The sequence below is a fragment of the Taeniopygia guttata genome, chromosome 28 (assembly GCF_048771995.1).
Source record: "Taeniopygia guttata chromosome 28, bTaeGut7.mat, whole genome shotgun sequence".
In the NCBI taxonomy this organism is placed as follows: Eukaryota; Metazoa; Chordata; class Aves; order Passeriformes; family Estrildidae; genus Taeniopygia; species Taeniopygia guttata.
The window spans coordinates 4866014-4891102 of NC_133053.1; the positions used below are offsets into that span (position 1 = coordinate 4866014).

Consider the following 25089-nt stretch of genomic DNA (forward strand, 5'->3'; position numbering starts at 1 on the left):
GGCTGGTTCATGCTCATCCTATGGCATCTGGCCCAGAAAATAATAAGTATTAATATAATAGTGTTTTTTATTAATCTTTATTAATAGATAATTCTATTCTCTGTGCCCCTGCCTTGCTGGGGGCTTGTCCCCTCTCTCTGCTCTCTCTGGGCAGGGAGGGCTGGCTGGGGCTGGTGCTGACTCCAGCTGATTCCCTGCTCTCTGCCCCACCAGCAGCTCCCTGGGTCTCTTCTGCTGCTGCTCAGGGTGGGCAGACAGGAGAGATGGAGCCTCAGCCTGTGGGTGTCCCAGGCATGGTGGGGAGCTGGGAGGCACTTGGTGACAGCCCTGCCCCAAAAGGCCAAGGAAGCTCTGGCTGGAGCTCTGGTCATCGTCCTCGGTGGCCTCACGTTGTCTTGTACCTGGGGGGAGCAGGGTGAGGAGGAGTCTCTGCTGGGGACAGAGACCCCCCCATGCCCCCCACTCACTGCTGTGACAGGTTGAGGTCTGGCCCAGCCCCTGCGAAGGACAACTGCTGCTCCAGCTCCGCGATGCGCAGGCCGATGTACCCCGAGGACAGCAGCAAGGCCACCATGCTGAGGACAGGCCAGCGTCAGCCAGGGGGCACAGGGTGGCCACATGGGGCACAGGGTGGCCACATGGGGCAAGGAGCAGTGCCATGGGCAGGCCCCTGTGTGCTCGCCCTGGGGATGGGGGTCTGAGGGACCCCAGCCTGCCCGTGCCACCCTGGAGAGGCTGTGGCAGTAGGGATGGGGACTGGGGCTGTGAGCGGGTCCTGGGGACTCACAGCAGCAGGTAGATGATGATGATGATGTTGAGAGAGCTCAGCTGGGGGTTTATCCGGGACCAAAGTGCAGTGGCCCAGGCACAGAGCACGGCGTGGGGTCGCCCTGTCAGGACAAAGCAGTGCTAGTGGCACTGAGAGTCCGTGCTCAGCTCTGCCAGGGTGTAAACCCCCAGGATCATTCTCCTCCATCCCGAACCCCCTGACCCACCCCAGAGGCCATGTGTCTTTGCTGAGGGCACCCATTCGCTGCTGCGGGGAACCAGCAGGGCCACCTCGCCATCCTCATCCTCCGCTTGCCTTGATCTCAGGTTCGGCTCATCTGCAGGTGACCGGGAGACACTCGATGAATGCCCCAGGGAGCGGTCTAGGTGTCCTGGGGGCACACGGGGCCACAAAGAGTCGATCCTGCACTCCCTGGAACTCTGGGGATGCTGGATGGGGGGCGAGGGCCGCACGGTCCCCCCAGCTCCACGCAGAGCCCAGAGCTGCCAGTGGGGCACAGACACGGGCAGGGACACGGGCAGGGCTGTGAGCAGGCGAGCAGAGCAGCGGGGTGGCCACTCACCCAGGGCTTCCTGGAGGCTGTTGGGCTCCGGGGTGCTCTGCTCCGGGGCTGACTGGCTCGACATCTGGAAGAGGACAAGCCTCAGTCATGATGTGTGCCCTCAAGGCACCTGCCCCACTGTGGCACCCACAGGTGGTGGTGAGTGACCCACCCACCCCAGGGAGGGTCCTGGGGTCTGTGCTGCCTCAGGCTGGGGCTTTTCATGTTTTCCCCCACACCTTCCCAGGGGCCACTGCACCAACCCACCCCATCCAGAGGGCAAGGACCACTCCCGTTGTACCCTCCTGCCCTCCATTCCCTGGCCTTACCTGAGATTTCCCAAGGGTTTCCTCCCAGCTCGCTGAGTCTCGAGGGCTCTGGCCGCTGTCCTGGACAAGGAGAGAGGAAGGGAGGTGTCCTGCAATGGATGGATGGAGCCTCCCTGCCCATCCCATCCCCACGTACCTGCAGGTGTTTGCACACCGACCTCAGGAGTTGGTACGTGGCCTCTCGCTGGCGCAGCGCCACAAAGAGGAACTGCCGGGGAGCGAGAAGGGGATTTGTGCCAGAGCTGCCCCCTCGGGCACGGCCCAGAGCCCCCGGGGACCGAGACACCGCAGACAGCCATAGGTGAGGCTGCCCCAGCACTGTCCCCCTCTCACCTTTTCCCCCTTGGCCGTGCGGATGCTGATTGCGTTGGGCACCAGCAGCGCCGTGTTGGTCTTCTTGAGGGCTGAGATGGAGGCGACAGGGACCACGGCCTGTGCCAGGGCAGGGGACAGGCTGTGTCACCGTGTTCCAGCTGCCACCTGTGCCCCTGCCTGCCCCGCCAGCCCCACGGCCGCTCCAGCCCCACCTTGATGTCCTTGAGCAGGAGGCTGGAGTGGAAGCAGATGTGGCGGGAGGACACGTAGAGGCGTCCGTGGTAGGGCATTTCTCTCTGCCAGGCGCACGAGAAGCAGCCCAGCAGCGCGTCCTGCTCGGCCAGCCCCCCGAAAACCCGGCGGTAGCTGCTGTCCTGCTTGCTCAGCTGCGGGAGGTCGGGGGGTTGGTGATCAGGGCAGCCCCTGGCACTGCGGGCACCCTGCAGCCCCCTGCTCCATCACCACGTCTGCATCGGAACCGGGACGAGCTCTCCCTCGGTTCCCGGCCCAAAAGAGCGCCCAGCCGAGCCCATGAGGCCGGGGCTGGGGTCCTGCTCCTCAGCTCCGGTACCCCAAGACTCACCGAGGGGGATGGGGGTCCCTGCCTGCCCGTGGCCGCCTGCTCTGTCTCCTTGCAGGAGGACTCATAGGTTCTGGATCTGGAGGGAGGCATCGGAGGGGGTGACTGGAGGGGCACAGGTGGGAAGTGGGGCTGGGAGGGGCAGCACCCACCTGGTGAGCTTGGGCTGCTCCAGCTGGGCACTTCCCCTCTCCTCCAGGCTCCGCCACTGCTTCTCCCCCAGCACCTCCCGCCTGCTGCGCCTCAGCCTCCCCGGCATGAGGGATGGCTCCGAGAGCCGGGAGAGATGGGGCAGCTTGTGGGAACGGTCTGTTCCTGCAGCACAGCAGATCCCAGTGTCACCAACCCGTCCCTCCACAGGGGAGGACACGGGGCCGGGACCGGGACAGCAGAGCTCACCTGCTTTTGTGACCCCTTTTCCCGTGCCATGCTTTGTCCTGGCTGCGACCCGCGTGGGCAGCAGGGGCTGGGGTGAGGGGGAAGGGGTGACCCCTGTTCTGGGGGGTGACGGGGAAGGGGTGACCCTGTTCCGGGGGGTGATGGGGAAGGGGTGACCCCTATTCCGGGGGGTGACGGGGAAGGGGTGACCCCTGTTCCGGCGGGTGACGGGGAAGGGGTGACCCCTGTTCCGGGGGGTGACGGGGAAGGGGTGACCCCTGTTCTGGGGGGTGACGGGGAAGGGGTGACCCCTGTTCTGGCGGGTGATGGGGAAGGGGTGACCCCTGTTCCGGGGGGTGACGGGGAAGAGGTGACCCCTGTTCTGGCGGGTGACGGGGAAGGGGTGACCCCTGTTCCGATGGGTGACGGGGAAGGGGTGACCCCTGTTCTGGCGGGTGACGGGGAAGGGGTCACCCCTGTTCCGGGGGTGACGGGGAAAGCGCTCCCCGGGCTGGGGGTGCGGTGCTGGGACAGTGTAGCCGGTCTGGCTCCAGGGCGGACGGGAGGGCGGCTGCAGCCCCAGACCCACGCGCGGCCCCAGACCCACGCGCGGCCCCACAACCCCGTCCCGGGCCGGCCCCACGCGGTACCTGCCGGGGGGCACAGCGGGGCCCCCGTCCCGTCGGAGCTGTCCCGCTGCCGCTGCTTCCAGAGCCGTTCCTGCTCCGCTGCCACCTCCTCCTCCTCCTCCTCTTCCTCCTCCTCCTCCTCCCGAGGAAGGGCAGCGGGCGGGGCCGGGCGGCCGCGGCAGGTTCGTGGGGAGCCCCAGCCCGGCTCCCTGCACCCCCCTCAGCCCACACACGGCCCCAGAGCCCCCATGGGGACCCCACAGCCACAGCCCACCCAGAGGCACACACGGAGCGGAGTGTGCAGGAACAGGACATGGAGAACCCCTGCTCTGGAGCCAGGCTGGGAGAGCTGGGGGTGCTCCCCTGGAGAGGAGAAGCTCCAGGGAGAGCTCAGAGCCCCTGGCAGGGCCTGAAGGGGCTCCAGGAGAGCTGGAGAGGGACTGGGGACAAGGCCTGGAGGGACAGGACACAGGGAATGGCTCCCACTGCCAGAGGGCAGGGCTGGATGGGAGATTGGGCAGGAATTGTTCCCTGGCAGGGTGGGCAGGCCCTGGCACAGGGTGCCCACCCTGGATCCCTGGCAGTGCCCAAGGCCAGGCTGGGCAGGGCTTGGAGCAGCCTGGGACAGTGGGAGGTGTCCCTGCCATGGCAGGGGTGGCACCGGGTGGCTCTGAGGTCCCTCCCAGCCCAAACCATCCCATGGGCTATGGGATAACCCCCAACAGCCGCCCGCCCACAGCCCCGGGCACTCAGCACATCCCTGCACACACGGGGGCACACACAGCACGGACACCCAGGGACACAAACACGGGATCACATACGTGTCAGCTATGGACACACACACACAGAGACACAGAGACACAGAGACACAGACACACACACACACACAGACACACACACAGACACACACAGAGACACAGAGACACACAGACACACACACACACAGACACACACACAGACACACACACATACTCATATTCACACACACACTCTCACTGTCACACACTCACTCACACACACTCATTCACTCTCACACTCACACACACACTCACTGTCACACACACAGACACACTCTCACTCACACACATACACTGTCACTGCCACTCACACACACTATCAGTGTCACATTCACTCACACACTGAGACTCACACTCACACTCACTGTTGCACACACACTCACTGTCTCACACTCACACACTGTCACACACAATTTCTCACTCTCACACTCACACAGACACACTCACACACACTCACACTGTCACTGTCACACACACTCAGTCACACACTCACATACACACACACACTCATTGTCACACACTGTCACTCACACATACTCACACTCTGTCACTCACAATCACCCTCACACTCACACTCTGTCACTCACAATCACTCTCACACTCACACACTCACACTCACTGTCACTCTCACACTCACACACTGTCACACACAGTCACTCACACTGTCACTCACACAATCACACACTCATTCACACTCACTCTCACACAGTCACTCACACTCTCTTACTCTCTGACACTCACACACTGACACTGACACTCTCTCACACTCACTCTCACACTCACACACACTCTCACTCACACTCACACACACACTCACTCTCACACACACTCACTCTCTCACACTCACACTCTCACACTCACTCTCACACACACTCACTCTCTCACACTCTCACAATCACTCTCACACACACTCACTCTCTCACACTCACACACTCACATTCACACACACACTCACATTCACACACACACTCACACTCACACACACACACTCACACTGTTACACTCACACACACACACACACACACTCACACTCACACACACACTCACACTCACTCTCACACAATCACACTTTCTCACTCTCTCTCTCCCCTCGCAGTCCCCGCCCCCGCCGCGCGCGGGCCGCTCCCATTGGCTGTCCGGCGGGGGGCGGTGCCGCACACTGACCAATCGCGTATCCGCAGCGCTGCCCGCGCTCCGCTCCGCCACGGAGGGCGGAGCCGCCATGTCCACTGAGGGCGGGGCCGCCATGTCCACTGAGGGCGGAGCCGCCGTGGCCGCTGAGGGCGGGGCCGCCATGTCCACTGAGGGCGGGGCCGCCATGGCCGCTGAGGGCGGGGCCGCCATGTCCACTGAGGGCGGAGCCGCCGTGGCCGCTGAGGGCGGGGCCGCCATGGCCGCTGAGGGCGGGGCCGCCATGGCCGCTGAGGGCGGGGCCGCCATGGCCCTGAGGGCAGGGCCGCCATGTCCGCTGAGGGCGGGGCCGCCATGTCCGCTGAGGGCGGGGCCGCCATGTCCGCTGAGGGCGGGGCCGTGATGGCCGCTGAGGGCGGGGCCGCCATGGCCGCTGAGGGCGGGGCCGCCATGGCCGCTGAGGGCGGGACCGCCGTGGCCGCTGAGGGCGGGGCCGCCGTGGCCGCTGAGGGCGGGGCCGCCATGGCCGCTGAGGGCGGGGCCGCCATGGCCGCTGAGGGCGGGGCCGCCATGGCCGATGAGGGCTCCCGCCCCCCCCCGCCCCTCAGGGCGTCCCTCAGCCCGGGCACCCAAACCCGCTCCAGCCCCGCTCTGCCTCCCGCACCCCGCAGCGGAGCCCACCCCCGTCCCGGGGTCGCCAGCCGCGGTTGGTTTTTTTTTTTTTCTCCTTCTTCTTTTTAAAGTGCCGTTTGTACGTATTGACCTTACAAAAGCAGGTTAAAACCTCGGGCCCAGCGCCGCCCTCTTGTGAGGCTGCCCCGGCCTGGCCTAGGCCCTTCTAGTGTTCATTGTGCAGGTGGGAGGTGACAGGTGACCCTGCACCGGTGACACCGCACCTGGGACAGCCTTCATCGGCCCGGCGGGGTCGGGACAGCAGAGCCCAAGCGGGGACACGGGGTCAGGGTGGGAATGTGAGTCCAGTGCGAGGAGACGGGGTCACCCCCTCCCCAGAGTCCGGTGCCTCCAGTGCAGGGCACCCGCCGGACTCGGAGTGTGGTGCAGCGGTGGCCCAGGGCATGGTGGCCGAGGACACAGCCCTGAGGACACCGCCCCGAGGACACAGCCCCGAGGACACCGCCCTGAGGACACAGCCCTGAGGACACAGCCCTGAGGACACCGCCCTGAGGACACAGCCCTGAGGAACCCGCCCTGAGGACACAGCCCCGAGCACACAGCCCCGCTCAGTTGACGTTGAAGGCGCCGCTCTGGCTCTCTCCCTCAGTGCTGCTGCTTTCAGGAGTCCTTGTGCTGCTCAGCCCCTGCAGGCTGACAGCACCTGGAGGAAGAGGAGGAAGGGACAGGTCAGGAGAGATGGCAGCGTGTGGTGACCCTCATGTGCTGGCCTGGTCGTCCTGGACTCTTCTGCTAGCACCAAGGGCATAACCCAACATGGCCCCAAGCAGCACAAGGGGTCTGTCCTGTTCCCCCAACCCACAGCGAGGCACTGGCACGCCGAGAGGCAGAGCAGACACCGAGCAGGACTGCTGGCTACTCAGCCTGTCAAAGGTCACCCCATAGTCCCCCACATTTGCTGCCACCCCTTGGAGCCCCAGGGCCAGCGTGGCCATAACCAGGCCAGGGGGGTGCTGCCCCCCAGAAGGGCACAGCAAGCAAACATAGCCCCTCTCTGCAGGCAGCAGGGAAGTGAGACAGTGACCCTGTCCTGTGTCCTACTGTGAGGGTTCCCCTGCAAGCATGGCCACAAGCCAGCCCAGTAACGACAGTGCTCCCACCGCTGCCCCACTGGGGCCATCTGCAAAGACACTGTGGCTTTAGCCCAGGCTAGCACTGACCACAGGGCTCCCAGTGCCCCCACCCAGCCCCACACACCCTGCGCTGCCCCCAAGCCCTCAGCCCCACTCACGGTAGTGGATCCGGATGGGCCACACCATGATGGAGCAGAGTGTGGTGACAGCGGTGACAGCGATGCCACCAGTGACCAGCACCATGACCCAGCGGTAGAAGTCGACACAGGCGGGGCAGCACAGCTCAGTCCTGTGAGGACAGGCAGGGATGTGGTTTGGAGCCACGACTGGGGTCCCAGGCTATGGGCAATGGTCCCACATCCTCACTCAGACTCAGGACTGGTTTCCACTGGGATGTGAGGGGAAGGCCCAGGGCAAGGATATCCCCAGGGTATGGCTTGGGCCCTCGTCCAAGGCCAGGGGAGAAGGTGAAGAAGGGTTTAAGGCAAATTAGAGCTGGACAAAAGAAGCCTCCAGGGAGACCTCAGAGACCCTTCCAGTGCCTAAAGGGGCTCCAGGAGAGCTGGAGAGGGACTGGGGACAAGAGATGGGGGGGCAGGACAAGGAGGAATAGCTGCTTACTACCACAGGGCAGGGTTAGATGGGATATTGGGAAAGAATTATTCCCTTTGAGGGTGGGCAGGCCCTGGCACAGGGTGCCCAGAGCAGCTGTGGCTGCCCCATCCCTGGAAGTCTTCTAGCCCAGGTTGGACAGGGCTTGGAGCAACCTGGTGTAGTGGAGAGTGTCCCTGCCCGTGGCAGGAGGTGGAAGGAGATGAGCTTTAAGGTCCTTTCCAATCCAAACCATTGTGGGAGTCTACAAATCCAAGCTGGTTCCCTCCCATGTCTCTTGCTCTAAGCCTGGAATATTCCCTCATGGCCCCCAAGCGATGGGGGTCCCAGCTCTGCAGAGACACTTACGGGCAGGGGTGCAGGTTCTGAATCAGCATCACAGCCAGGCCATTGGCCATCTTGTCCGTGAAGCTCATGGCACCGTACACAAACGCGCTGCTGTGCTGTGGGAGGAGAGGGAAGCGGGCTGAGCCGCGCCGAGCCGTGCTAAGAGGCGCCGAGCCGTGCTAAGAGGCGCCGAGCCGCGCCGTGTGCCCTCTCATGGGCAGAGCCCTCACTGCAGCACAGCAGCACAGCACACGGGGCCCAGCAGAGCCCCCTCCCAGCGTCTCCACCCCTAACCCTGAGCAGTGCCCACTCCAGACCGTGGCTGCTGTGCCTGCCATGACCCCCACTCCATCCCAGCAGGAGCAGCGGCCGTACCGTGTTGGTGCCGATGAGATCTGCAGTCATAGACAGGGAAGTGACCAGGATGGTGGCTGAGCCGGCCCCGAGCAGCACCGCCAGCCCGTAGATCTCATCTCCTATTGGCCTGACCAGGGCTACCCAGGAGGCAAAGGCCAGGACCATCAGGATGCCCACAAAGTAAGTCAGCTGTGATGGGGACAGAGGGAGAAGGGGAAGTTCAAACATCAGCTGGCACTTGGTGAGGGAGGAGCAAGCAGGGAGGGCACGAGGCCAGCATTGCCCAGGACCCATGAGGAACAGCCCTGGCTCTGTCCCAGCTGTGTTTAAACAAGGAGACCCCAAAAGCAGGTCCTTGCCATGCTCCAGGCTGTTCTGCAGCCCAAGGGTTGAGCCCCAGTCAGAGTTGTGGAAGTGTGTCTGTGAGGGCAGGGGACACTCCGCTGGCACCCAACAGCATGGAGGGGACACACTAGGGGAGCAGGTCCCTCCTGCTGGCATTGCAGACTGTGTGCCCACCCTGGCCAGTGTAACCAGACCCCAGCTCTGTCCCTGATGGGCACCACAGGGCTCTGCAGTCCAGTCAGACACGCATGGACATGGTAACTCTGGGCCAGCATTGCCTTCCCCCGCCTGAGAGATGTACAAGACAGGCCCCTGCCACCATTCCTGCCCACCACCCCCAATCCCAGTAGGACCCAGATCCCATCCCTGCCCACCACACCCAGTCCCAGCAGGACTTATGCTGCAGTGGGTGGTTGTTGACAGAGGGTCCATGAGGGGTCTCTGCTCCCCAGCTCAGGTGTGCCAGGAGCTTTGCTCACAGCCAGGATTTGGCCCCTGGTGCTCTCCTGGGGTCAAACTCCAACCTCTCCAGCACCCTGGACTCACATTCCGACCAATCCATTTGTTCACAGGTTTCATGAGGAACGAGGAGAGGAACCCACTGACGTACATCACTAGGGGAATGGTGGCAATGTACTTCTGCAAGGGACAAGGACAGGGAGATGAGCCCCAGGCCACACCAGGACACCTTCTCATGCAGCCCTGGAGCTGCCTTGACCCACCTTGGAGAGCAGCAGTGAGTTGGTCAGGTACATGGCGATGTAGGTCTGGGACAGGTTGACGATGAGGCGGGTAGCCATGTAGAGCACTGCGACCTGGGAGGGGACAGGGCCAGGGCTCAGCCTGTGGGAAGGACCTGCCCTGCCCAGCTGTCATGGCACAGGTGCCCAGCAGCAAGAGGATGGCCCCTCTGAGGGGGTGGATGGTGCCCAGAACAGCTCCCCTCTCCATCCCCACCCGCTCCTAGGCAAGCCCCGCGGCAGCAGCCCAGGCCAGGGCAGCCCTGCCCAGCCATACCTGGTAGAAGGAGGGCTCCAGCAGCCAGTCCTTCCAGAGCAGCAGTGGGCGTGGGGGGCCCGAGGGCTCCTTGTGCAGCAGCGGGGTGCTCTCCGCTGACTCGGGTAGCCCCCCTGGTGGGTACGGCTTCTCCTTGGTGCCCAGGTGGAAGATGAGGGAGAACACGGCCCCCAGCCCCACCACAATGAGGGCCAAGTTCTGGTGAGGCAGTGGGGGTGAGCACAGCAGTGGGAGCAGCCCACCACCAGCCCCCCAGCAGTCTGGAGGGTAAGGAGGCAGGTCCAAACCCCACGGAGGGCTCAGCGTGGCTCTGGCCCACTTGGTGAGGTTTTATGGCACTGTCCCCTGACTCCCTCCAGTACCTCCCCAGCTGAGCCATGGGAAGAGGGAACCCCAGGGACTGTGCTTTGCCACTCACCCGAAACACAGGTATGTCCTGTGGGCCCAGGTGCTCCATGTGGTCGGGCTGGTCCGTCTGGAAGTTCAGCAGGAGCCAGGTCAGGCCGTACACAGTGATGTTGGCCATGACAGTGAAGGCATACCTGAGCAGAAGGAAACCTTGGGGTGATGCAGAGGGATAGGCATGGGGACAGCACAGCAGGACACCACTGCCCACAGCTGCCCTCCGAGCCGGATGTGCTACAGCCTCTGCACCCCAGAGGGCACAAGGCACCTGGCCAGGCCTCAGCCTTAATGCTGCAATTCCCAGTGTGCCCAGCCCAAGCCTCGGGGCACGACTGGAGGAAACCAAGCTCCCTACAGGTCAGTCTGTTCCCCCTCCAGGCACAGCTCACCTCTGCTTCAAGGATGCCAGGAGCTGCCTGACCCAGTACCCCAGAATGGGACCACTTGGACCCACGGTTACCCCAAATCCTCCCTGCTCACCCTGCTCCATGGAATAAACATCCCATCCCACATCCCAGTCCTGACAGAGATGAGCCAAGTGCACTGCCCACCTGGCCCTGGAGACATCTCACCTCCAGAACAGTACCCAGAGCTGTGTCCAGCTCTCCTTGAGGGCATCTGGGAGGGACTGTCCCTAATGCCACCCTAAATGCCACCGTCCATTCCCAAAGGAGAAGTGTCCCCAGCTCAGGGAAGTGTCCCACGGGCTGTGTCACTGACATCCCTGCCATCAAGACATTCCCTCCTGGCACCAAAGGCTTTGGGTCACTAACCCAGGACCAGAGTCCTTTGGCAAATCCCACAGGACACCCACGTGGCCCAGTCCTTGTCCTGCCATGCCAAGAGTGTCTGGTGTGTCACAGCACCCAGGGTCCTCCTGTCACACAGTGATGGGACCCAGGGCAGCTCCCCCAGGCCCAGGTGACCTCCAGGTGTGGCTGTGCTCACCTGAAAGCCGTGAGCTCCACCTTCCCATGGTCACTGCTCACCAGCTCAGGGATGAGAGCCAGGTGGGACACCTGTGTGGCTGCCCACCCAAACTGGAAGATGATGATGAAGGGGAGGTAGTAGATGAAGGCTGCCCATTGTGGAGTGCTGTCTCTGCAGGCCAGGCAGGGGCTGAAGACAAAGGGAAAGGACACGAGGACACAGGTGGTGCCTGGGGAGAGAGTGGAGCAGTGAGAGGCTGCACACTTGGCTGGGACTCCAATGTGACACACACAGCCCTCTCCAGGACAGGTTCTACCCCAGAGCTGGGGAGGGAGGGAGGCTCCTTCCCCCGACAGATGAGACACGTGGAGCTCCAGACACCCCCTCAGCCCATCCTGCACAGGGAATGTGGCACCCAGCCCAGACAGACACCCCCCAATCAAGGTCGTTCCCCAGCACAGCACTAGTACTGCTCTGTCCCCTCAAGACACCATGACAGACCCTCAGTGTCACACCCACAGACACCAGGAGGTTCTGGCTGTCCCCAGGTGCAGATATCCAGTCAGATAACCCCTCCCTGCTGCCTGCCCGTGATGATACGGCACCCCTAGGCTGGGAGGGCTCTCCCATGTCCCCTCTCCCATGGGGCTGGCAGGGAGAGCTGTGCTTCCACCACACTCACAGACATCACCCACAGCATGACAGGGTGACACAGAGCCACGGGGGCTCCGGGAAGGGCCCACTGAGTCAGGGACACCAGAGCCAGGCTCCTCGCTTTGCTGTGGCGAGACAGCCACAGGGACGCAGCCTGGGGACGCTGCACATAGGGGCCCTGCGTGGGGCACACAGGCCAGCTTGGCCTCGCCCTCCCCTTTCCCAAAGTTAGAGAATTTACCTGCCAAGCGGCTCCACAGACCCCCAGGCCCCAATGCAGAGCCTGGTGTCCTGTCCCACATGTCCCCCTGTACTGTCCTACATGTCCTCAGCTTCACTGTGTGCCGATGAAGAGTTGTTCCTACAGCTGAGGGGAACCTGCTTTGCCAGGTCCCCAAGGTACCCTCTCCACTTTGCAAGAACCTCTCTTCCTCATGAGTGATTCCTCTTCCTCCCACCCATGAAGGGGAATTCCTCCTCCTCCTCCTCCTCCTTGCTACTCCACAGCACAGCCATGCAGGCCAGGGCAAAGCCAAGGGGAGCAGTGACAATCCCAGCCCAGCCCCATCCATCCCACCAAGACGTGCTGGGTCCCCACACTGGCTCACAGTGCTCAGCTTTGGTGCTCCAGGACCTCTGGAGGACAGGGGACTCAGGCACATGTGGTGCTGTGCCCCAAACAAACCACAGGCATGGGAAGGTCCATGAGGGCTCAAACCAGCCCAGATCCTCTCTGTTCCCTGGGGTTTAGCTGGGCCCAGATGAGGGGTGAGGGTCCCAGGGCCCCACAGGGTCGGGCTCTGCAACCCTGTTGGGCTGTGAGGGTTCCCAGGGGAGCGCTGGGGCAGGAGCTGTGGGACCCGGCTGCTGCAGCCTCCAGGGCTGCTCCTGTGCCCACCCTGGAACCATCGCCACCTGCACAACCACAGGAGTGTCACCTCCTCCTCGTGGTGCCTCAGGACAGGCAGTGTCCACCACCAGGGTCACCCCACTGGCCACCCCAAGGAGCTGTGCCCGTCTGGCACAGGGCTGCACCCCAATAGCCACGTACCCCAAGTGCCAGGAGTGGCTGCACTGGGTCAGAGGGGCCTGAGGACGCCCTGCTCTCCCATGCAGGGCCAAAGGAGAGCAGCCAAGACCATTCTGCCCTGCCTGCAGCACCCCATGGCACCAAAGGCCCAGCTTCTCATCTCTGGCCCTGCGGGGCAGTCATGAGAACACCCAGCTGCTCAGCACAGGCGCCCGGGGCAGGTATTCTGGAACAGCACTGCCAGACAGGCTGAGACAGGCAGCAAAGAGCCGCTCACCCTTCCTCCCCCCTGCTTCAGGAAGCTGGATCCCATGAAAGAGCTGGCAAGCAGGCAGGGACAGCCGGGACCGCCGGTGGGGAGCCCCGGGGCGGTGGGAAGATGCCATGATAGCAACTCGTGGTGTCTCCCCCGCCCCGAGGCTGCGGTTCCACAGCGTTTCCTCTGATCTGAGCACGGGTTTGCCACCGGACGAGACACCCCCGCTCCCACACAACAACACCCCTCGCTGCAGCGTGATCCAGGGAGCCCAGTGGCCCCGGCGCAGCCGGATCCGGTGGGTTTGTCACCACCGCTGTGTGGTGGTGGCAAACCCACTGACTCTGTGGTCAGCCAAGGTGGGCGCCGGGGAATCCCCCAGCCTTGGGAATAAGGAGAACAGGCCTGGAAAACAGCCTGGTGCCTGCTGCAGCCTGCCCCGGGCTGTGCTCTGCTCCCTGCAAAGCCTGAGTTAGCACCCGGCTGGAGCAGGGGGAGGAAACAGCTCCGGCCACTTCCCCAAATCCAGGGTGCCGATGTGGCTGAGGCTGAAGCAGGGGTGAAGCTGCCCCGCCAGCATTCTCCCTGACTCACCAAGCCAAGCTCTGGCGAGGTCAGACGCCTTATCAGGCTGCCGTTGGGTTGCACAAAGCATCGGTCGAGATAAATTTGGGATCAAGATAAGAGGAGCCACACTGCAACCGTCCTCCCTCCCCACGGGTGTGCTCTGGGCGAGGCAGTGCCCGATGTTACCGAGGGCTGTTATCAGTGGCCCCGTCCCCAGTGCCAGCTAAGCAGGATGTGCAGCCCCTGCACCAGTCACGGCACCAAGGACCCCTCTTCAGGCCATGCTGTCCCCTCTCTACACCACACTGTCCCCTCAGAGAGGGACCTCGACACATGGGTCCCCACCAGCCCCTGCACTCCATTGCATTTGTTGACCTAGGGCAGAATGCAAGACAAACCTGTCAATAACTCCTGTGAGCCAGAGCCTCCTGTGCATCCCATGGCTGTACCCCACTGCTGGCCCCGGGGTGCACAGCCCCACACCATAGGGTCCCCACCCCGGGTACACTGAGAGCTGCTCAGGAAGCACCTGGGCTTTTGGGAAAGCCCAGATTTTACTGATGGTTTTTACTTGGTTTTGCTGTATCTCCAAGGTCTGAGCACGTGGCTCTCACCTCAGCTCACTGCCACGCACACACACATAGCCTGAGGGACAGTGGGGAGCCCCCAGACAGGACAGGGATACCATGGTGCACCTTCCCCATCCAGGCTCAGCATCCCACTGTCCCCTAGACATGGAGCAACTCTGTCACCACCTTGCTGCTGCTGGGGATCCCAAAAAGGCACCTCCCCAGGCTATCCCCTCCTCACAAGGCACCCCAGACCCATATCCTGTCACGCAGGGCACATACCAGAGCCCCTTCACCTTCCATAGGGGCAGAGCCCCAAGAGCCCCCAGGGCAGCCCTCCCTTCCATGGAAGAGCTGCTCCCTTCCACCCCAGGGCTCCCTTCTGCTCACCCCTGGGGCTGCCCCTCTCCAGCTGGGGGGACCCTGTCCCCACCTCACTGCCACATGGTGGTCCCCCTCCCCAGAAAGGCTCCCACACCTTCAGGGAGACCTCCACGCCACAAGCCACCCTGGTTCCTCCCTGCTCCAGGGAACCCCCAAGGCTGATCCCCCAACCCAGAAAGGCACCCTTGGACTTGCTCCCCTCTTCCAGGGCACCCCAGAAAGGCACCCTGGGGCTGATCCTGTATCCCAGAGGGGCTCCTTCATGTCCCCCCAGAGTCCCCAGCAGAGTGTCCCCCACCCATGTCCCCCCAGCAGAGCTGCTTGGGGCCAACCCCCACTGTCCCCCTCCCCGGGCATCCTAGAAAGGTTCTTCCATGGTCATCCCTTCTTAGGGCATCCCAGAAAGGTTCCCCTGGGTAGTTCTCACTCAGGGCACCTCAGAAATGCTGCCTGTGGCCACACGTCTCCCTTCTGGGCACCCCAGGAGGGTGTCTCCCAGCCCCAGCATCCCTGAAAATCTCCCCCAGGGTCACCCATTTTCACATGTCACCTTAGATAGGCACCCTCGGTCACTCCCTGGTGTCCTGAGGACACCCTAGAAAGGTGCCCCCAGAGCCATCCTCTCCACTTAGAGCATCCCAAAAAGGCTCCCCCAGGTGCCCCCAACCCAGAGCACCCCAGAAGGTCTCCCTCACAACCATACTCCTCCCCTCCCGTAACCAAAATCCCTCAGGGTTACCTGTCTCTTATCTTTGGCACCCCAGCAGTGTGTCCCACCCAAGGCACCCCAGAAAGGCTCCCTATGGCCATTCATTTCCATTCCAGCCAGCGCAGAAAGGCCACTTGGGGCCACCCATTTTCACCCGAGACACCAACAAAATAGGGTCCCTCGGGCCACCCCTCTCCACTTAGAGCATCCTAGAAGGGCTCTGGATGTCCCCCAACACAGACACCCCAGCAAGTCTCCCCCGGGGCCATCCTCTTCACTTAGAGCATCCCAGAAAGGCTCTGCAACATCCACACACGGAAAGCTCTACTTACAGCACCGCAGTAAATCTCCCCCCTCGGATGTCGCCCACTCAGGACACCCCAGAAATGCTCTCCCGGGGTCAGCCCTCTCCACCCGGCTCCCCCCATCACAGCTCCCGGTGCCGCACCCACCGGCCAGGTGCCAGCCCTTCCTGCGCCCGCAGCGGCCGCAGCCGTGGGCCCGGTCGGCCTCGAAGCCGAGCAGCGGCGTGCAGAGCCCGTCGGCCGCCTGGCCGGCCAGGAGCAGCCCGCCGGCCGCGCCGTGCCCGTAGCCCAGCACGGCGTGCAGGAAGGGCAGCAGGTAGGTGAACCACAGCGCCGAGCACGCGTCGTTCAGGAAGTGCCCGCACGCGAAGCTCAGCCGCGCCCGCAGCGGCAGCGCCGGGCCCGGGACCGGCGGAGACCGCGGCGGATCGGCCATGGCCCGGCCTGAGCCCGCGGGGACAGCGGCGGGAGGGACCGCCAGCGATGGGAGGGAACGGGGAGGGACGCGGAGGGAGGAGATGGCGGGGACAGGGAGGGACCGGCCGGTCCGCCGATCCCCGCATCCCCCGGGGGTCCGTCCTGGGCGGGGCGGCCCCGGGCGGCGGGGGGCGGGACGGGAGCGCCCGGTTACACCGGGGTGTCTGTACAACCGGTGAGTGACCGGCTACACCGGGGGTGTCCGTACAGCCGGTGAGTGACCGGTTACACCAGTTACACCGGGGATGCCTGCACAGCGGGTGAGTGCCCAGTTACACCAGTGCCATCCCCGCCCCGATCCCATGGCACTCCACTGCTGTCCCCACACTGCTCCCAGACACATCACAGCTACCCCGCGCCGTTCCCAGGCACACCAGTACCGGCCCTGTATCGCTCCCAGTCACACCAGTACCATGGCACTGCTCCCAGTCACACCATTGTTGCCCCCATACTGCTCCCAGTCACACCAGTATCACCCCTGCACTGCTCCCAGTGACATCAATGCTGTCCCCTTACTGCTCCCAGTCACACCAGTAATGTCCCCATGCTGCTCCCAGTTGCAGCAGTGTTACTCTCACACTGCTCCCAGTCACACCAGCGCTGCCTGTAACAGTCCCATTACCCACGAGGGAATGTCCCAGTCACTCCAGTACCTCCACACTGCTCCCAGTGACCTCAGTGCCCACCTTAAGCAAGGGGATGGTCCCCATGCTGCCAGTAGGCACCCCAGAATTCCAGTGACACCAGCACATCCTCACTGCTCCAGCAACCCTGCTATCCAAGTGAGGGGTCCCCATGATGCCTGCAGGTGCCTGAGTTCCAGTGATCCCAGTCCACCATCACACTGCTCCCAGTCACCCCAATACTCCAGTATGCACCTTGTGGGGGGTGTCAGACTACAGGAGTGAGGGTACAAGGATTGTGGGCACTGGAACCAGTCAGCTGGGAGTCACTGGGACGCTGGGATGACTACAGATGTCATAGGGACCCTCTGCTTGGATGGGCACTGGGGTTAGTAGGGGTGTGGGGGTACTGGGGTGACTGGGACCTTCTGGGTAATGATGTGCCCGGGGCCATTATGGGCCCCACTGGGGTTGCTGGGGACAGTGTGGGGTCACTGGGACTCTGGGGTGGTTACTGGAGTCATGGGACACCCCTGCTGGGTGAATACTGGTGTGACTGAGAGTAGTGTGGGCTTACTTGGGCAGCTGGGAGCTCCTGTTGAGTAGGTACTGTTGTCACTGGGACCAGTATAGCAGTACTGGGGGCACTGAGACCCTCTAGAGAGGAGTATTAGGGCCACTGGGACTCTGTGGTGACTACAGGCATCATAGGGATCCCCAGCTGTGTGAATAATGGAGACACTGGGAGCAGACTGGAGGTCGTGGGAGACCTCCCAGTGTGTATTTAATGGGGTCACTGGAACTAGTATGGGCTGTACTGGGGTGACAGGAAGCAGTGTTGGGGCAGTACTGGGATCACTGGGACTCTAGGATAAGTACCGGTGTCATGGGTACCCCCTGCTGGGTGGGTACTGGGATTGAGGGAGCGGTGGAGCAGGGTAGCCGAACCAGTGGCTCAGCCCCGCGGTGGGCACTGGTTACTGGGAGCGATGGGAAGACACTGGAGCCACCGGAATGGGGCGGCGCGGTGGGACGCCGCCATGGCGTTGCCCCTTTAAAGCGCTGCCCACAGAGGGCCACAGGAGCGTCCCCACCTGTTTGTCGTTGCCCCTTTAAGGCGCTGCCCTGTCCACAACACTTCCTCGTCCCCACTCTGGCTGCTGATTGGTCAGGCCTCCGGCAGCGCGCGCGCGCCGCGCCCGCCAGCCCCGATTCCCCTTCCGCCGCTTCCCTCTGACGTAATCGCATTCAGCCAACCCGCGGCTGGCTGCGCTCGGCGAGTCGGCGCCGAGCGGCCAATCGGCGGCGGTGCGGCGGGAGCCTCATTTGCATAATAATAGAGGGGCGTGGTCAGGTGAGCCGCGGCGGCGGCGGGTCCGGACGGTGGGACCCGTGAGGGGGGGGCCGGGGGGGCGTGTGGGGGGTCCTGTGGGGAGAGAGTGTGGGGAATCCTAGGGGGGGAGCGTGTGGGGAGTCCTGTGGGGGTATCTTGGTGGGAATCCTGTGGGGAGAGCGTGTGGGGAGTCCTGTGGGGAGTCCTGTGGGGGTATCTTGGCGGGAGAGCCTGTGGGGAGTCCTGTGGGGGAGCGTGTGGGGAATCCTGTGGGGAGAGCGTGTGGGGAATCCTGTGGGGGTATCTTGGCGGGAGAGCGTGTGGGGAGAGCGTGTGGGGAGTCCTGTGGGGAGAGCGTGTGGGGGATCCTGTGGGGAGAGCGTGCGGGGGGATCCTATGGAGGGAGCGTGTGGGGAATCCTGTGGGGGGAGCGTGTGGGGGATCCTGTGGGGGGAGCGTGTGGGGAATCCTATGGGGGGAGCGTGTGGGGGATCCTATGGGGGGAGCGTGTGGGGGATCCTGTGGGGGGAGCGTGTGGGGAATCCTATGGGGGGAGCGTGTGGGGAATCCTATGGGGAGAGCGTGTAGGGGATCCTATGGGGGGAGCGTGTAGGGGATCCTATGGGGAGAGCGTGTGGGGAATCCTATGGGGGGAGCGTGTAGGGGATCCTATGGGGAGAGCGTGTGGGGAGTTCTGTGGGGAGCGTGTGGGGAATCCTGTGGGGAGAGCGTGTGGGGAATCCTGTGGGGGTATCTTGGGGGGAGAGACTGTGGGGGGAGCGTGTGGGGAATCCTGTGGGGGGAGCGTGTGGGGAATCCTGTGGGGGGAGCGTGTGGGGAATCCTATGGGGGAGCGTGTGGGGAATCCTGTGGGGAGAACGTGTGGGGAATCCTGTGGGGGAGCGTGTGGGGGATTCTGGGGGGGGAGCGTGTGGGGAATCCTATGGGGGGAGCGTGTGGGGAGTCCTGTGGGGGGAGCGTGTGGGGAGTCCTGTGGGGGGAGCGTGTGGGGAATCCTGTGGGGGAAGAGAGTGTGGGGAATCCTATGGGGGGAGCGTGTGGGGAATCCTGTGGGGGGAGCGTGTGGGGAATCCTGTGGGGAGAGCGTGTGGGGATGCCTGTAAGGAGCTGGCAGGGGAGGAGATGCTGTTCGGGGAGGGGTCCTGTGATTTCCCCACGAGGGAGACACCTCCAAGGGGGGTTTCAGCAGGGGGACCCCGGTGGGCACCATAACTTGATGACAGTGCCAACTGTGCTCTGTCCCCAGGGTGCTGACCAAGACCTCTGCCCATGGCCCACAGCACCAAGCAGCCGCCTGCCGCCCTGCTGTAAGTGCCACCACCTGCCACAACCTCCTCGGGCCACCCTTGGCGAAAGAGCAGCAGAAACTCACCCCCTTCCAAGCCTTGGGGGTGATCTGTGTGTGCTGAGGAAGGATTGTCCCACTGTGCTCTGCACTGGGGCAGCCTCAGCTCCAGTGCTGGGGGCACTTTGGGCACCACAAGAAGGATCCAAAGCTGTTGGAGAGTGTCCCAAGGAGGGACACGGAGCTGGGGAAGGTCTGAGGAGCAGCTGAGGGCACTTGGCTGGTTCAGCTGGAGCACAGGAGATGAGGGGAGGCTCCTCGGGGGCTGCAGCTCCTCCCGAGGGGAGGCAGAGGGGCAGGGGCTGAGCTCTGCTCTGGGACAGCTCCTGGAGCCCAGCAAGGGCTGGAGCTGTGCCAGGCCTTGGCATGGAGCTCAGGGAAAGGTTCTTCCCCCCGAGGGTGCTGGCACTGCCCAGGCTCCCCAGGGAATGGTCCCGGCCCCGAGGCTGCCAGAGCTGCAGGAGCGTTTGGACAGCGCTCTCAGGGCTGCTCGGGGTGGGGCTGTTGGGGGGTCTGTGCAGGGACAGGGGCTGGGCTGATGATCCCTGGGGGTCCCTCCCAGCTCAGGGTATTCCAGGATTCTGTGATTCTAAGCATATTGGGAGATCTGAACCAGCAAGGCCTGAATTCCTCTGAGATTTGGGCTGTCCTGAGTTGTCCTTGGCCTTCCTGACTTGCAGATGGGGAAGTGCCTCAGAGGTGGAGGGATGTGGATGCCAGAATGAACTGGCTAAGGAGGAATCTTATCTGAGATTACTTTTCAAAGCATTCTTAGGCATTAGAGGAATCTGGATCACAAGGCAGGAGGGTGATCCTTCTGGTGCTGGAGGGTATCAGTGTGTTCCTGGCGAACACAATGATGCTGTGGACATCACTGAGGACATTGCTCTTGGAGCTGATAAAGCCAAGGGCTGGCCATGACCCTGCACAACTCAGAGGGTTCTTTTTCCCCAGGAGCTGGGAGAAGAGGTGGTCTCACACCTTCCTGTAAGGCTTTTTGTGAATGTGGGGGTGTTGGCCCACATTCAGGGCACCGGTTGGCCTCTGATCCTGGTGGAAGGACTTGTCCCACTTTTTCTACAAGGACCACTGCAGTGTCAGGCTCTGTGCTGGGGGCTTACAGAAAGGGCCCCCTAAGTTAACCACAAGGATGGCTTGTCTGGATGATAAATGGAGAGCAGTAGCTCACAGTGCTGGGCTCTGCTTCAGTGCCACTGCTGTAGCCTCCCCTCATGGGAAGAAGGGCTCCATGGCCAGTGCAGGGTTTGGGGCTGTGTGACTCAGGGGGTGCGAGGTCACGCTGCTGGGGCATGTGTCATTGTTGGTCCCCGTGGTGTCCCAGCCCTCTCTGACAGTGCTCTGGTTGCAGACATGCCACGGGCAAGGCTCAGCATGGGAACTTCCTGGTGGCCATCAAACAGGAGAAGGGAGAGTCTGCGCGGGTGGGCGGCGAGAAGCCGGAGGAGGAGGTGAGTCCCAGAGCCTGTGTCCCTTCTCACACCATCCCTGGGAGTGGGGCTGCCCCTGCCCCTCCCCCTGCCCTGCAGCAGCCCAAAAAATGAGTCTGTGGCTGTTGCCATGGGCCAGGGAGGGGCTCAGACTTTGCCTTGAGGGCTGTGTGGCCCAGGTGGGCCTAGGGGCTGCTCCTGTGTCCCACTGATGCAATGGCTCTGATCCCTGATGGGCTGTCCCTTCCCCATGGGTGCCAGCCGGTGAAGAAGAGGGGCTGGCCCAAGGGCAAGAAGAGGAAGAAGATCCTTCCCAATGGCCCCAAAGCCCCCGTGACGGGCTATGTGCGCTTCCTGAACGAGCGGCGCGAGCAGATTCGCACACAGCATCCTGACCTGCCCTTCCCAGAGATCACAAAGATGCTGGGAGCAGAGTGGAGCAAACTGCAGCTCTCAGAGAAGCAGGTACTGGCCCCCAGTGGGGACCCCCCAGGGCTGGGCAGCTCCAGAGCCTGCTCCCCAAACCCCTGAGCTTGCTCCAAGAAAGGTGCTGGGCCCAGTACTGGGGAGTGGGAGTTGGGCAGGGGGAGGTCAGCAGCTCCCGGCAGGCTGGGTTGGGTCAGGCTGAGGCCCCTCTGTGACCCACCACAGCGGTACCTGGACGAGGCGGAGCGGGAGAAGCAGCAGTACATGAAGGAGCTGCGGGAGTACCAGCAGTCGGAGGCCTACAAAATGTGCACGGAGAAGATCCAGGAGAAAAAGATCAAAAAAGGTGGGTTATGGGAGCAATGGCTTCAGAATCCAGCCAGGTGCTGCCAGAGCCTTTTGGGGACACGAGGCTGGGCCCTGGGGTGACCTCCTTCCTCCCCTACAGAGGACGGCGCGGTGGCTGTGAACACCCTACTCAACGGGCACCCGCACAAGGTAAGGCCCTCTCTGGTCTACCTGTGTGTGGGGAAACTGAGGCACTCGCTCTGCTGGGCTGGCTGCAGGTGTGGGTGGGCAGAGGGAGTTCTGAGGCTGTGAGTCCCTGGTTCCTGGAGGGGTGGGAGGCAGAGCATAGCCATTCTCTGTCCCCACTTGCCAGACAGGGCCAGCCCTCACCCTGTCCCAATGCCCTCATCAGCCCGACCCCAAGGTGTTGGGGTCCTCTCTGGTGGGCTCAGCCCTGCCCAACCCCTCCCTCTTGTCTCAGGCTGGTGAGTGCAGCGACACCTTCTCCACCTTCGATGTGCCCATCTTCACCGAGGAGTTCTTGGACCAAAACAAGGGTAGGGGCTGTGGAGGGTCCTTGGGAAGCCTTTGTGGAGGGACAAGGTCCTGGCTGGAGCCTGGGCACTGGTGACACAGAGCTGCTTGGAAGAGCTGTGTGTGGGCCTGGCTTTGGGTTTGGGATGAGGGAGTTGTCCAGGGTCTGTCCCCACGGACACGGTGCTGTCCTGCAGCCCGGGAGGCCGAGCTGCGGCGCCTGCGCAAGATGAACACGGAGTTCGAGGAGCAGAATGCCATCCTGCAAAAGCACACGGAGAGCATGAACTGCGCCAAGGAGAAGCTGGAGCAGGAGCTGGTGCAGGAGGAGCGGCAGACCCTGGCCCTGCAGCAGCAGCTCCAGTCCGTGCGGCAGGCCCTCACTGCCAGCTTCGCCTCCCTCCCCATCCCCGGTGAGTTGGGGGCAGCTGTGGAGCCCCCCAGCTGCTGGGACCCCTGCCTGGGCAGAGGGGCACTCAGGGGTCCCCCCATCCCATGCAGGGCAGCACTGTGGAGCAGTAGGGTGGTGATAAGTGCCCATCTGCTGCTGGGGAAGCTGTCCAAGAAGCCCAGGGAGGGATGTGACAGCCAGCTGGCTTCCCTGTCCTGGGATAGGGCAGGCTGGGATTCCTCCTTCTCTGGAGCCACACACACAGCTGCACCCCAGATTGGCCCAAATCCTTGTGTTCCTGGGCTTGTGCCACTGCAGGAGATTGTATCTGGTGCTGGGATCCCTTCTGCAGTCCCCAGCGCATGAGCAGGTTGGGCTGGGGCCCTGCTGGCCCTGCTCACTGGGCTGTCACCTCACAGGCACTGGGGAGACCCCAACGCTGAGCACCCTGGACTTCTACATGGCCAAACTGCACAGTGCCATTGAGAGCAACCCGCTGCAGCACGAGCCGCTGGTGCTGCGTGTCAAGGAGATCCTGTCCCGGATTGCCAGGTGAGTGCAGGGCTGGGGCCGTGGCACAGGTGCTGCCATGGCACTGCAGGGCTGAGCTCCAGCTGGTGGCCATGGGAGCTGAGCAGGAGAGGTGTGGGCAGAAATGGGCAGAGATGGTGCAGCTGCTCCAGGGAGCTGTGGGAGATGGAAGCCCAAGTCCCTGAATTCAGGAGGTGTCTCCATGTCCAAAGCTGCTGATCTGTTGTAGCAAGCCCAGGGAAGCCCACAGAGATGCTCCACGAAGGGGCTGGAGCTCCTCTGCTCTGGAGCCAGGCTGGGAGAGCTGGGGGTGCTCTCCTGGAGAGGAGAAGCTCCAGGGAGAGCTCAGAGCCCCTGGCAGGGCCTGAAGGGGCTCCAGGAGAGCTGGAGAGGGACTGGGGACAAGGCCTGGAGGGACAGGACACAGGGAATGGCTCCCACTGCCAGAGGGCAGGGCTGGATGGGAGATTGGGCAGGAATTGTTCCTGGCAGGGTGGGCAGGCCCTGGCACAGGGTGCCCACCCTGGATCCCTGGCAGTGCCCAAGGCCAGGCTGGACAGAGCTTGGAGCACCCTGGGACAGTGGGAGGTGCCCTTGCCATGGCAGAGGGAGGAGCTGGATGAGCTTTAGGACTCCTTCCAATCCAAACCATTGTAGGATGCTGTGACTCAGCTGTGCTTTTCTCCCTCCTCAGTGAACACTTGTGAGAGGACCAGTCCTTCCAGACCCCGGACCTGGCTGGGCCCCGGGCCTGTCCCTTGGAGCTCACTCAAGGGACAGTCTCTGCAGGGCCTCTGGCTGCTCCCCCTGCCCCTTGCACCTTCCTGCAGCCAGGACCCCCAGCCCTGACCGCCTGAGCCACAGCTGCACAAGCTCCAGGGACCTTCAGCTTCAGGGGACAAGCGGTGACAGGGCTGAGAGCCCAGCTGGGGCAGTGCTGGGAGAGGGTCAGCATTGGTGTGAGCATTCCTGGTTTTCCCCCGGGTCCCCCAGCCCTGCCTGCCAACCAGGGGCTCCCTGAAGCCTGACTGAGGCAGGGGGGCTTTGGTGGGTTTTGGCCTGGAGTGAACACACCCCTTTAGGGTGAACTGGGGCTGTGGGGAATTGGGGGTGACCGAGAACCCCTTGGTGCTGGTGCTGCCTCCTGTCCCCTGGCCAGCTTGGGAGCCTCTTGGTCCCATCTCAGCAAGGGCATGAGGGCAGCTCCTTCCCACCACCTGCCTCAGCTTTTATTTGATGGGTGCCTTCAGCCCCTGCCCCTGTCACCCTCCTTCCCTTCCATATCTGGGACCAGGCAGTGAGCTTCTGAAAGCAATAAAACTTTAGGCCAGAGGGGAGCTGGAACGGTGGCCCCCTCCTGGGGAAGGGAGCAGAGGAGAGTTGGGACTGACCCCCTCCCATGGTGGGGACCCCTGGAAGAGGGGAGCTGGGACCCACCTTGTCCTAGGGTGGGGACTCCTGTAGCAGGGGAGTTGTGACCCACCCTTTCCTGCTTGCGGGTACCCTGGGTGTGCTGCACTGGCTTTTGCCTCCTGCCCCTTTTGCCTGAGCCCCCCTGCTCTTGTGGGACCACTGTGCTGGCAACCGGGGTCAGGCTTTGTGTCCCCGGGACTGCCTGTCATTAATCTCAGACTCTGTAATTAGAGAGTGTCTTATTTTCTTACTTAGCACTACATGGGCCTGGGCCTGGCCCTGGGTCTGACGGGGACTGGGGTGTTCCCACCCCTCCCTCACTTGCCGGGCCTGCGCTGTGCATCTGCCATTTGCCATCTCCTGCTGCCGCTGGGCTGGGGATGGAGATGGGAGCAAATAAATGTGGGAGAAATCCGCTCTGGTCCCTTTGTGTTTGTGCTCAGTGGGAGCTCTGGAGCTGCTCCTGGGCTGGATTGTTGGGGTGGTTCTGGGGGTGCAGCCCCCAGCTCCAGCTGGGGAGGAGGTGATGGTGCTGG

General features: G+C 63.1%; 3 protein-coding genes across 5 annotated transcripts; 1 reads left to right on the forward strand and 2 right to left on the reverse strand.

Annotated features, from left to right (window-relative positions):
• Positions 1-58: 58 nt before the first annotated feature.
• LOC115490792 (GRAM domain-containing protein 2B) lies at positions 59-5607 on the reverse strand. The gene is made up of 13 exons (XM_072919241.1): positions 5429-5607; positions 3584-3771; positions 2708-2870; positions 2559-2634; positions 2188-2415; positions 1994-2092; positions 1797-1868; positions 1661-1720; positions 1353-1416; positions 996-1160; positions 788-890; positions 468-575; positions 59-401 (listed from the first exon to the last, which is right to left on the reverse strand). The coding sequence occupies exons 1-13, from the start codon at positions 5605-5607 to the stop codon at positions 386-388; spliced, it is 1521 nt and encodes a 506-aa protein (XP_072775342.1). The 3' UTR covers positions 59-385.
• A 655-nt stretch (positions 5608-6262) lies between these two features.
• On the reverse strand, positions 6263-16304 carry MFSD12 (major facilitator superfamily domain containing 12). The gene is made up of 10 exons (XM_030256660.4): positions 15871-16304; positions 11268-11478; positions 10333-10456; positions 9915-10112; positions 9620-9712; positions 9444-9536; positions 8571-8741; positions 8217-8311; positions 7415-7545; positions 6263-6826 (listed from the first exon to the last, which is right to left on the reverse strand). The coding sequence occupies exons 1-10, from the start codon at positions 16157-16159 to the stop codon at positions 6732-6734; spliced, it is 1500 nt and encodes a 499-aa protein (XP_030112520.4). The 5' UTR covers positions 16160-16304; the 3' UTR covers positions 6263-6731.
• HMG20B (high mobility group 20B) lies at positions 15907-24968 on the forward strand. Of its 3 annotated transcripts, none has more exons than XM_002190197.7 (11): positions 15907-16039; positions 17941-18206; positions 19424-19484; positions 20892-20991; positions 21232-21435; positions 21622-21742; positions 21845-21894; positions 22166-22241; positions 22416-22631; positions 23029-23161; positions 23835-24968. In XM_002190197.7, exons 3-11 carry the CDS (start codon positions 19447-19449, stop codon positions 23845-23847), a joined length of 951 nt encoding a protein of 316 aa, XP_002190233.2. In that variant the 5' UTR covers positions 15907-16039; positions 17941-18206; positions 19424-19446; the 3' UTR covers positions 23848-24968. The 3 variants fall into 3 exon arrangements, with proteins under 3 accessions (XP_002190233.2, XP_030112525.1, XP_072775435.1); XM_030256665.4 differs by having other exon boundaries at positions 17941-18177; XM_072919334.1 differs by lacking the exon at positions 15907-16039 and having other exon boundaries at positions 18192-18215.
• The last annotated feature ends 121 nt before the right edge of the window (positions 24969-25089 follow it).